At 41.7% G+C, this 13,512-nt stretch overlaps 1 protein-coding gene across 1 annotated transcript in view; it reads left to right on the forward strand.

Annotated features, from left to right (window-relative positions):
• Positions 1-200: 200 nt before the first annotated feature.
• Positions 201-13,512, forward strand: part of jph3b (junctophilin 3b) — a gene marked incomplete at both ends in the record, with an annotated part of 42,762 nt that continues 29,450 nt past the window's right edge. The window contains one exon of the mRNA XM_084060179.1: positions 201-582. Coding sequence (XP_083916305.1) covers positions 201-582 — 382 coding nt within the window. The remainder of the gene's footprint in view (positions 583-13,512) is intronic.

The following is a 13,512-nucleotide window of genomic DNA, read 5'->3' on the forward strand; positions in this document are numbered from 1 at the left end:
TGCCCCCACAGCAAATCTCACACCACCTGCCTCTACCCACAAAACCTTACACCAATGGATTGGTTTTAGTCTCAAGTTAGCCATCCTTTTTTCCTTTTCTTTCTTTTTCTTTCTTGTTTGTTTCCTGTCTGTGTTTTTTTTCTTTTCTTTTCTTTTCTTTTTTTGAGGCTTCGGGGGATTTGCCAAGACCTGTTACATGCATGTCCACTGGCGGCAGGTTCAACTTTGACGATGGGGGGTCTTACTGTGGAGGGTGGGATGAGGGCAAGGCGCATGGCCATGGGATCTGCACGGGGCCCAAGGGCCAGGGGGAGTACTGCGGGTCCTGGGCACACGGCTTCGAGCTGCTGGGTGTCTACACCTGGCCGAGTGGAAACACCTACATGGGCACCTGGGGCCAGGGCAAGAGACATGGTGTCGGTGTGGAGAGCAAAGGCCGCTGGGTGTACAAGGGAGAGTGGACGAATGGCTTTAAGGGACGCTATGGCGTGCGGGAGAGCACGGGCACGAGCGGAAAGTATGAGGGGACGTGGAACAACGGGCTCCAGGACGGATACGGGACCGAGACGTACTCAGACGGAGGTAAGAGGGGACGTGCAGGACACGCATGTGCGTGCACGCCACACACACACACACACACACACACACACACACACACACACACACACACACACACACACACACACACACACACACACACACACACACACACAGCACACACACAGCCATAGACAGACGCAGGTTTTTTTTATGTGTGTGCGTGTGTGTTAAAAAATAGTACCTGCCTAGTGCAGTAGTAAAGCATTCTGTTGGAGGATGATGTAGCCTACAGATTGAGGCAAGAGACAGTCACTGTGTTGAGAGAAGAGTCGGTCCAGAGGTCCTACATACGAGGTCATCCTTGATATCGCCATACCTACAGGATTAGTATGATCATAATTTTAAAAAGCCCAAACCGGGACCCATAATCACTTAAATACCAGCCGATTTATTTTGCATTTCTTTGACATTTAATTTTTTATTTTATACATTTATTTTCACCTGGTGTTTTTTCTCAGGATGGGGGACAATTATTTTAACGCTCAGCTCACCTATTGACTGCACCTTTCAACAGAACAGAACATGATAGATATCAACAGTATGTAAAGCACTCAAAGCAAGTATTTTAACTGTGGTGAAAACTGGGACAATTTGATTGTGAATGTTGAAAACAATGTTGAGACATAATGAGTGTTTTTGTAATATTTGTCAGGACTCAGACACCCAGGTTGAAACCGGGACAATCCCGGTCAAATCGGGACGTTTGGTCACTAGACAGGATGTCTCCCCAAACAGGCTGAGGGCTCAGGGTTTGTTTCAGGACATGGCTTGCATGCATAACACCTGCGTTGTTTTAAGATACATTTTCCCCCCCTTTTCTTCTTTATTGGATTGTAGAGTGTAGAAAGACAGGAAACTATTACTAATGTCAGTGAGGGGAGACATGCAAGAAGCCGGGAGTCAGATTCGAACTCCGGCCCTCACGACGAGGCACCAAGTGCATGTGGTCCGTACAGTACCGACCTCCTCTCTCTCCAAAAAAACAACAACCTGTTTTCCCCTGTCTTCCGAGTACCTCTCTCCCTGTCCCTCACCTCAGCTGTCAAAGGACATTCTGCATATTTGGAGGCTCTAAATTCAGGCCATACCGCCTTAAGGGGTGAATGAACAGATGGAGGGGGATGGCAGGTCCCCTGCTAAAAGTCCTGAGCAACAGAAGTGTTTTGAAATCACAGTTTTGTAACAAGTTGACCCGCCTGTCACACAGAGCTGACATATCACTTTAGCTTGAGCCTGTTGGGGACATCCTGGATACCAGATGTTACCACTTTGTCACATGATTTCACCCTCTTACTTGGACCTGTCTTTTGACTCTTAACTACACTATCTAACAATTGAGAAATTCCATAGAAATAGATACATGCAATTTAGACCAGTCTATTGGACCCATTTTTTTGTTCCTCTGAGAAGAGTTCAGTCAGGTCAAGTTAGTATATGTATCCCTGTCGAAGATGGACACACACACACACACACACACACACACACACACACACACACACACACACACACACACACACACACACACACACACACACACACACACACACACACACACACACACACACACACACACACACACACACACACACACACACACACACACACACACACACACTCATGTACTGTACTGTATGTGTTGAGTTCAGGCTGACAGCTGACAGTAGCGTACATGCTGTCAAAGCCTTGTTACATAACTATAAGTAGCAGGTCATTACACACTGATGTGAACTTGCGCACATACAGCACACACACACACACACACACACACACACACACACACACACACACACACACACACACACACACACACACACACACACACACACACACACACACACACACACACAAGCAACAAGGATGGAAGGGTTGAATAAGGACAAAGGAGAAGAAGTCAGAATGACAGATCATTAACAGATGGAGTTACAGAGTGCATGATGATGGGGTAGAGTGACAGATTGATGGATGGACAAAGACGATGTTAAGCCCAGTCCGCACCAAAGATTCGCAGTGCAGTTGAACAAGTTGAACTTGCAACCACGTGCACCCACTTGCAACAGAATCCCAAAACTACGGGGCAATCCGCAACGGGGCAATTCAGAACGATGTGATTTCTATCTGCAACGTATTGCAACGCTTTGTTGCATAGCAAATCATTGGTGTGGTCAGGTCTCAAAGATCGATTCGTGGATGGATGATGGAATGATGAAGTGGATAGATGGAGGAATAATTATGATATAATTGTAATGATTCATATTTTTTAATTGGACAGTGTGAGTGCAATGGCATAGTGTGAGTATGAAGATATAAGAGTAGATATTATACGAAGGGAAAGACTAATCATGAATACTGACATCTACAAATGATTGGGAGAGCAGTGTTGGAACGCTATGTATTTGAACCTAGATACAGTAATTGCAGAAGAGATTGGCCTAGTTACAGAATGTGTGTTGTTTCAGTCATTCATTCATTTTATTTTGTTTCGCACATGGTAGTGTATCACAGTACAATACAGAAGAATAATTCATTTAGTCGTTTATTAAGCTATAAAATGATGTAATTCGTCTATCTATCTGTTGATCTGTATTTCTGTCCTACATCCATTGGATTTACCATACAAACACCCACGTACTAAATGGTATTTAGTATGGAGTATCACACTTTTCAATGTTTTGGTTCCATAATCTTTTACTTTAAATATGAAATGACATGGTAACTACAGGGTTCTAAACAGTGGGGTTGCCAGCTGTCTGCTTTACAATGAGGGCATACAGTATGTGACGTATTCTTATTGTGAAGCCCGTAAATAGCACCAACTCTTGTGTTTTCTGATCTTCCGATGCTAATCTCTTTTCCACAGACCAAAATCGGGATGCCGGGTTGAAAGTGGTTTAAGTTTTGCTGAAGCAGTATTTAGTATGGCTGACTAAATTACTACATGTAGGCTGTTCACAAACACATCATGCTCCTGCTTAACATAGGGATAGATGTCATTTACAGTCTCCCTTTAATAAAAAATACAATGACATGTATAAAGGCAGTAACAGCAACAGGTTGTTCGATGACTTAGACTGGGCATCATTCCATTATGCTAATAGTGTGGACTCATCAAAGCTGTCAGTCTATCTCTTATCCAAACCAAGAGTAGTGCCGAGCCATAACTTTCAAAAATGGTGGTCTGCCCAAATGCTTTGAACCATTTTCAACCTTGCGTCCCGATTTTAGGGATGTCATTACTGTAGGAATCCAAACATAGGATGAAAATACAAATGTGAGCTTTTAGAACAGTTATCTTCGCTGTTCGTCACGCGATTAAGTATATATATAGGGCTTTAATCAATTACTCTGCACTAGAGAAAAAAATACGTCCCCCCCACCCTCAAACAATCAACCCTTTCTAAGAAACACACTGTAATATAATTTATGTTATTATAGATGAGCATTGTTTCATTCCTGCCACCCCCTCCTCTCTCCCTCCCTATCTCTCTCTCTTTCCCCTCCTTTGCTCTACTGCATTTCTGCGGAGCCACTCGGTACAGTAGGGTTTCCATAGCAACGCTCACCGACATGCATCAGGTCAGCATGTCACGAGGGACTCAGTGTTCCTTGCTACTATAGGCTGGCCCGCTGGTTGTACTGAACTCTGATTGGTGGTCTGTCTGGCTGGGCTAATGGTGTTTACCGAGATGAACAGCTAAGCTGACTGATTACCGACCACAGAGGGAGAGATGGAGATGGAGAGAGAGATAGAAAGATAAAAAAGACAGCAGTTGTAGGCCAACAAAGATTCAGTAATCGTTTCAGTGAGAGGTTAAATGAGTCATATTGTATACTGTAGGGAGAGGGGGAAATTGGTACTCTCAGTATACAAGCACAGAGCCGATCATACTGTAATGGTTGTTGTGTCTGTGTAGATAATAATACATCACACACAGGGTTCAGTATAAATACCCTTTGTGGCCTCTTACTACACATGAACAGTAAATGAGTGTGGGAGAAGGCCATTAGACCATTGGGATTGTGAAGGTACCATCACTATAAGGAGATGTGGTTTCCAGGGAATTGGTTTAGAGTTGGCTTAAGATATGAATGCGTGTCCTGAGTTTGTAAACTTCTGTTTTCAATTTGTGGAAAGGCTAAATTTCTTCTTAAAAAAAAAAAAGTTTTATTGTTAGTTTTTTGTGTGTGTTTGTAATAGAGTACAGAAGTCCTGAGGTCACTCGTCCATCCCCTGGTTCGTAAAGTAATTTCTCTATGGAGAATAACAGTGGGTCATCATAGAATCGTCTCATATAAGAATTGTGGTCCAAAAATAAACAAACTGTCTCTGCGATATTGTCAGGGAGGTGGCTCTGTATTGTTTATGATAGTCAGTCACTCATATTTGAAACAGTCCGTTTCTGGCGAAAATGTAACTAATTCGGCGGAAGTAACATTAGCGTTTTCTCACCGTCAGTTGATGCTTCATATCCATAAGAGTAAAACCGCCGGGTTCATTTGTTTATTTTTGGAACACAGTTCTTATTTGACGCGATATTAAACACGTCTATGGGAATTCAGACCAGGCGGGGGGGGGACCGCGACCCAGGTAGGATGTGTAAATTACGTCAGACTTTGGTGCCCTATATGGGGTATTTTTAAGGGTTGAGATTTGAAAAGTTAAAGGTAGGGTAAGTGATATTTTCTGGTAATTCTTTAGTTTTTTTTAGAAAGGTTAAAGTACTATATTCTGATAGTAATCATTGCTACAGAGCGTTTGTTCGGTCACAGGGGTCTCTCCAGCTCTTCAGTAAACAGAATATAGTACATTTTCAGGTAGGTGACAACATTTAAGCCTATCAGGATAGAGCACTGAAAATTCCCTCTGTTTATTAAAGAGCTGGACAGACATACTGTAGGAGACTCAAACACTCTATAGCAATGAGTACTATCAGAAGATAGAGCTATTTAACTCTTATTTTAACCAAAGTAAATCACTTACTCTACCTTTTAAAGGTAAAGTATTGTTTAATAAACACCAATAAAAAAAACAATCACAGCTGGCACATTTAAAAAGAAAAAAGGTAAGATGTAATATTCACCCAAAATACTAAGCTTATATGAAATACTGAAAAGACAAAACTTTTCCCTATGACTTTAATTAGATTTAGTTAGTTTTGTAAACAAACACAGTTTCGGTTAGTTACAGTAGTCAGTCAGTTAAATTCTTTTGTTTGTCCTTAAAAAAAAAAAGAAGAAAAAGATTTTAGCTTTGTTTTATTTTATGAACGGTCCCACTAATGAGGTGCAAGGATATATATTTTTTTGAGACGTCAGCAACATGAAAAGTGTAATGCGAAATATTCAGCGGCACATTTTTGTATCATTTAATCACGTCCCCGGTTTGTAAAAACTTTTAAATTAACTTTGCAAGTGTACAAATGGACGCATGGATGCATCTAAAATAGGTAATTTCTTGCTGCAAGTTCACTTATTGGATCAACACGACATGACATGAGTACACAGTAAAATCCTCAGTGTTAATTTACGGGTCCATTTTTACACACTGTTATGCCCCAGTCTAGGGGTGCCAGAGACACAACATGAAAATGTTCCCGCCTTCCCCAGGTCCCAAGCCACACGGACAAAGGTTTAACTTGCAAAATAAAGTAATAAAGTATTTATTTACAAAAATATGATTTAACAGAATAGTAATAATATTTAATAAAGTAGGTAACATTATAGTCGAGGTCAAAATGCAGAGCTTGGTGATAACTGAGGATGATGTTCAAAGAAACAAACAGTAGAGAACTAAGTTGAAAATGAATAAATCTTACCTATCCAAAATAACCAAAATACAATAACTTACCTCCTCCCTAACATGAACCAAAAGATCAATTCTAAAATAACAAAAGTAAACTCACTTAATTCTACCAAATATCAAACAACTAACTGCACAAACAAAACTTCGGTGGGGAGAGGAGGAAGACGGGAGAAGCCCCTGCATGCCGCTGGTTGCTTTGGGTCTCCTTTTTCATAGACCTATAAAGGTAGACGCCTCCTTCGGCTCTGACGCGTTCGTATCTCGGGCGTGCTTCCTTGTTCCGCAGGGCTCTTATATTATTGGCAGGGCTAGCCTTCCACTTCCTTCCGCTTCAGCAGGGCAAGCTGGAAACTTCCGTGTGCGTCACAGAAGGGGGCGTTCGGTTGGCCAATCAGAGGCAGGTGGGGCGGGTCTTTTCTTAAGAGGCAGCCGCGCAGCAACTAGTCAGTTAGACGCGCTGTGATTGGCCAGTAGTTAACGCGATGTGATTGGTCAGTAGTCAAACAGCCCTGCGGAAGAGCTTTGTATTGAGATACCAGTCGCTACAATGAACTGCAGAGGCCAATGAGGTATCTAGGTTTCTATATCTATGTCCTTTTATCCACAAGTTTCCTAGGCTGTGTGGGTATCACTTCCTGTCGATGTCATTGGATATCATTGGATTTCATTGGATTTCATTGGATCAAATCGACAGGAAGTGCGGCCCACACAGCCTAGGAAACTTGTGGATAGCCAACTTCCTTGCCGGTTAGCCACTCAGGAGCTTGGAACCCAGGAAGAAACCCCTCCAATCAGAAGTGGGCCTGGCTGTTACCCCTCCAATCACCTGTGTGGAATGGCACAGCCGATCTACATACAAACAGGCACCCACACAGACTACACACACCCATACTTGGCACAGAACCATCCATCCAAATAAGAAAAAAAGATATAACAAAAATACGACCATAGTCGTAACATACACCTATTAAGCGTGTCTTATTTCCACGTCTTATACGCCACCATCTTATGCGCAATCCCTATTTTGCAAGTCACGCTGAACGCAAAAACTTAAGGCTTAAGACTCGCCAGCATATTTAACGCATGGGGGAGTGTTCATATGTTAATAAGGGGCGCTATGCAGTCATGATTTTATTGTCTCTCTATCAAACGATATCAAGCGAAAATCAAACGTGGGCCAGCGACGGGCACACAGAGCGCATGGATGCTGATGGGCAGCCAAGAGCACTCAGCATTTAACTAACCAGAGCTCGGGCAATTCTAAAGCGATTGTTATAATTCAAAATTCTCTATAATCTGTGAATTGTCTATTTTCATTTGGTATATCAGTCATTATTGTCTCCGCCAGGCCGAAAGGCATGACGAGAGAGTATGTTTTGCCCCCTGTTGTCTCCGCCAGGCCGAAAGGCATGGGGAGAGGTATGTTTTGCCCCCTGTCCGTCCGTCCTTCCGTGTGTCCGTCCAAAAAGTACAAAATCGGTACACACTACAGTATCTCCATAGTCATGTGATCAACACGAATCTGTCCGATTTTCCATATTCCATCCTGATTGGCTAAGATTGGCTTCCAAAGTTTGCAGGATTGGTTCACTTTCAACAAAATGCCTCAAATCATGAACACAGCATGGGATTTCCGTGAAACTTTCCCACAAGTTTCCCACTTGGCCCAGGAAGAAATGCCACTTGAAAACGTTCAAATCAGCCTCATGGTGGCGCTATAACAGACCGATTCACGTTTTTAGCTATAATTGCACCGATCTGCGTGAAACTTTGCACGCACACTCCCTAGGGGCCAAGGAAAAACCTTTGCCCTGCATTTTTCACATATGCCTTTTAGAGCGCCACCAGGGGGCTGAGTTTTGTAAAACACATTTTTTGCTCTTACTCCTTCAGATTCTGTCCAAAAATCACGCAAATTGGTACACAGTATCTCTATAGTCATGTGATCAAGATGTATGTGTCCGATATTTTATATTACATCCTACTTGGCTAACATTGGCTTCCAAAGTTTGCAGGATTCGTTTTGAACAAAATTCCTCAAATCATGAACGCAGCGTGCAATATCCATCTGACCTGGCGGAGACTTGTGCTCCGAGGAGCACTTTTTCTAGTTTTATTGTCTCTCTATCATATCAAGCGAAAAGCAAACGTCGGCCGGGGATGGCGCACATTACGCATGCATGGACACTCTAGGTGGCATTTCAAAGGCTTATTTCTTCATTAATCCAATCCATTGTAATAAAACAAAGGTTTTTACAGCATTTTTTCCCATAGCTTAGAAGTTAAACAAACAGAGAGTGCATTCTCTTCCCCTCTCTCTTCAGACCATGTTGCTGTTTTACTTTCACTTTCATTTCATGATGCGCAAACAGATCTGATCTACAAGCATATAACGCATCATGCAGCGACTGTTTTTTACTTGTAGATCAGATCTTTTGGGCAGCAGTAGCAGCATTGAGCAAATGTGTGAAACATACCGATGTGTGTCCACTTGTTGTGCTGAGATGCTTTGATTATTCACCTGTTTCCTAGGCTGTGTGTGCATCACTTCCTGTCGATTTGATCCAATGAAATCCAATGAAACTGGTCAGATGACCAATGATATCCAATGAGATCGACAGGAAGTGATGCACACACAGCCTAGGAAACAGGTGAATAGGCAACTGTGAATGTGAATATTTGTTGATTTGTCAAGAGATAAAATGTGTTTTGAACATGAGACAGTCACATGATTAGAGAGAAGCTACAGTGATTATGATGGCCATGCATGCACTTGGACATTTCTCCTTTCAATGTGATGTTTCTCTTTTGGTCTCACACTTAACGCATGGAAAATAGCACTGCGTCTTGCGCTGATTTTAAAGGGAATGGCAGCCAATACTCTGATTGGTTTGATTAAAGTAACGCCCAAACATGACTAATTCAGGGCCGTTATACCACATAGCGCCTTGGCGAAGTGCTTAGATTACCGCACCCATAATACTGTGTCAAAATGGCATTGGTCACGCCTCCACGTCTTAAGTTAAGTAATAAGACGTGGCGGTAATTAAGATGCCTCAGTATTAAATTAACACTGCTGTGTGCTAGGATGTTTTCATATGGCTGTGTTTCAGGTTGATACCAAGCTGACTCAGTCCACAGATACAATGTTCTCTCTACAGTATATGGGTGAACAACATCTCACAGTATATTTGACAGAATAATGTGTGGGAGGAAGCTTTCCAGCAAGTAAGTGAACTCCTCCTACCATCCTGTAAAGCCATAGTCTGATTTATATATTTCATCATACTATGGTGTCGGGCACCGAAAGTAGCAGATCTACAAGCCCAACCCCATTGTACGACAGAGGATAAATTAGGCAAGGCAAGTTGTATTGCACCTTTCAACAATTAAGAAATTGAAAGTGCTTTACATAAAACATTAAGCAAAGGAAACACATTATAAAAGGACATTTGAATTCAGTAGGCATAGTTTATCGGCATAAGAACTGAAATAAATAACTTATCTTTACCAACTTAAAATTCTGCATCACATACTCTGCATCACAAACTCTTAACTCCTCGCCTACCCTAGTACTGTCTGATCTCCTACATCCTCATGCTCACTCACGGAACCTATGGTCCTCTGACACGGGTCTCTTCTCCACCGCCAACAAAGCATGCAAACGTTTGTCAATAGAGCCTCCATTGAGGCAGCCCTAACACAACGCTGCACACATTTAAGTCTGCCCTGAAAAGGCATCTGCTCACCAAGGCCTTTGACTGCTAGTTTTGCTTTGTTTTGTTTGTTTTGGTTAAGTGTCCTTGCATGGGTTTCTTTAAAGCCGCTATACAAATCTAAGTTATTATTAACGTATCTCATTGCCTCTGCCTGCTCCTAGCAAAGATTCTCACCCACCCCATTACTCCATCAAGAGCTTATTTTTTAACCTAACCATATCACCCATTATGTTCAACTATACACTGTATATCTAATTTGTACTGATACATAGCAGTTTATGGACAATGGACTTGTGTGACCCAATTTGGTTTTGATTTAATTGCCATTCTTAGTGCTTCTGTTTTAAACAAGGTGCAAATGCAGGCCTGGCCTTCTGGGGACATCTGTCATCTTATTGTGATTGCAAATATATAGCCTACTGCTACTTAGTGACATGGTCGCAACTGAAAACAGCGTTCATTTATAGACTAAATGCTTGATAATTCCTGTCTGTTGTTCAGTGGGTATTGTGAAGATTCAGGGTCACTTATATGCTGTAGGTTGAGATGAAGCCCAGTCCTGTCTAGTACCGTTATTTTTCTTCCATAGATACATGTTGAAAAACTAGGTTTGCCAAGGGGGCTTAATCATCCATAGACATATCTGTGAAACTTTGCCTTGATGTATTTTGTAATGCACCCCTCTCTCTCTCTCTCTCTCTCTCTCTCTCTCTCTCTCTCTCTCTCTCTCTCTCTCTCTCTCTCTCTCTCTCTCTCTCTCTCTCTCTCTCTCTCTCTCTCTCTCGCTCTCTCTCTCTCTCTCTCTCTCTCTCTCTCTCACACACACACACACACACACACACACACACACACACACACACACACACACACACACACACACACACACACACACACACACACACACACACACACACAGCCTCCTCTGATGTGCAGCTGCTGACTAGGTGAAAAAATATATTACAGTAATAATTCATAAAATAACCAATTCCCTTGCTACCTGTCTTACTCCATACTTTCTCATTTCCACTGTTGGGATTTTAAATGTAATAATTGGAAATGTTGTGTTGTTTTTAGCCCGACACAAACGATAGATTATAGAGTGAGATCTATGCTGCAAGTGGCCTATCGACCGTATAAAAATCAAGGTCAGGCCCCGGATTTATTTCTTGATTGAAACAACATGGATAATTCAGTGGTAAACCATACACTTGGATAGTTTGTTGTATGTTTATCCACTGCTGAGTTTGAATATTAGCCTAATAAAATAGCTCAAGACCAGCTCAGCATTTAGAACGTTCAGATTATCAGATGGGTCACTATGTAGAGGTCATGAAGAATAGCTTGATTGTAAAAGTTTAGAGGTATATTTTTACTTAGAGGTCTACACAACAAGAGGAGAGCCACAGAGTGCTACATCACATGACGTGAACTATACAGGTTTAGTCATCTGTCCAGTGTTGTCATTTCCTTGCTTAGAATGAAACGAAGGCCGAGAGACAGATGTCTTTTTAACCTAGAAGCAGAAGATAACCGTGTGCATTTGTTAAAGAGACAATTATGAATTCAGCCCGGAGCTTGGCGCGTGATCAAATCTCGCTGGGATGTTTCCACCACTTTGATCTTTCTGCGTTAACGCTCTCCCTGCTGCTTCCATGGTAGGCTAGTTTAGGCCAGTAGAGCCTAGACCCCATAGCCCAAAGGATGGTCGGTTGTGCAGCCAGTGATTGGCTAGTTTGAATTAATTTATGTATTTGTTGAACACTATTTGAATTGAAGTTCTATCATGGGTTTACACAGTCAGCTTACAGCAGCTGACTGTGCACATTTGTTGACAATGTTTTCTCCCTGAAATTATATTCACCACCGATATTTATAACAGGCTAATCAATAATCAAATGACTATTAACTGTAAATTATAGGCTAATCAAATGACATAACTGTAAATGATATGCTCATCAAATCTGTCATGTATGTGGTTTGCTATGTTAACTATGTTGTCGTTCGTCAGTGGTTTTCTGACACAAAAAAAAGTCAATCCCAGTGGGAGTGCCCCTGGGCACTGGGATCTAAACTTTAACCATAATGGTAGTTTCCTGTTTCCCTTGTGGCTGAAACATTCTGGCTTGTGATGCGAGTTTTAAAGCGGATTCTCTTTGCTATTACAGGCTGCAACAAATTCGTTAAACAGTTTTAATGAAAATGATGAATGAATTCCTAATCTATTGTTCCACATCATTCGTTTGTGGAGAAACTCCATCTTTCTCTTTGGCAAACACTTTATTTTGTAGTTTCCATGTCGTGTTCCAGTTATCTAAAGAAAAATGCCTGCTATTATCTCACACAGTATATTTCAGCACCAAGGATAGCTCCGTGACTCGTGGCCAGGCAGATGTCGTAAAGACAGACCCAGTAACCTACTGTAGTAGGATATTTTACACACTATTCCTAATTTTAAAATATACAATGTATCAGTTTTATGCTTAACAGACATTCTGCATGAGTATAGGCTTACTGTATTTCAGTATTTATTTGTTATTATGTGAATCTTACTTGAGTAACAATGATGATAAACAAAATGTCCCTTTACAGCCTACTTTAATCACGTTCATTTTATTGGTCTTCTCAGCCACAGCAGACGCTGCGCTAAGACCTAAGTCCCAGGCACAAGAAATCTATGGTCTTCCGAGAATGTTATGCTGATGAGAATCACTTTCAACCTGGTGTTCCTTGTTTGGCCACGTCATTAGGCGAACATGTCTGCTTGTAGCAGATGCAGCTACAAGCGAAAATAACAGATCTACAGGAGATTGTGAGCTTGTGTAGATGTTCTATTTCCGCTATTCATTGTACAAAGTACTGTAGGGCGTGAGTGGACTATAGACACTAATTATAATAAGATTACGGTAAATTGAGCACAGAAATGCAGCTATTGTCTTCAGTGACAGAGAGATGGCAGAAAGAGGGAAGCAGGCTGAATAAACCCACACTAGACACACAGAGCTGGGATTTTCCACTTTCCACCGTCTGGGTCTAATTTTTCTACACTGTCAGCAGAAACCTGCAATACTCTGTCCTTGCAACAAATATAGGCCTACAGGTGATATTTGCTCTTGATATTATCTCTCTCTCTCAGCTCAATAAAAAAAAAGGTTCTTATGCAATATGCATGACAATTAAGAACAATTCTGTAAAGTTATAAGGTGTACAATATATTATTAGATCAGCAAATACATTTGTGTGTGTGTGTGTGTGTGTGTGTGTGTGTGTGTGTGTGTGTGTGTGTGTGTGTGTGTGTGTGTGTGTGTGTGTGTGTGTGTGTGTGTCCGGTAAATTACCTGCATATTACCTGATATTCAGCTCCCATAAACAGACCCTCTACCACATTTTTAGATT

This window comes from Gymnoscopelus microlampas, assembly GCF_963454915.1.
Source record: "Gymnoscopelus microlampas genome assembly, chromosome: 6".
Classification (NCBI taxonomy): Eukaryota; Metazoa; Chordata; class Actinopteri; order Myctophiformes; family Myctophidae; genus Gymnoscopelus; species Gymnoscopelus microlampas.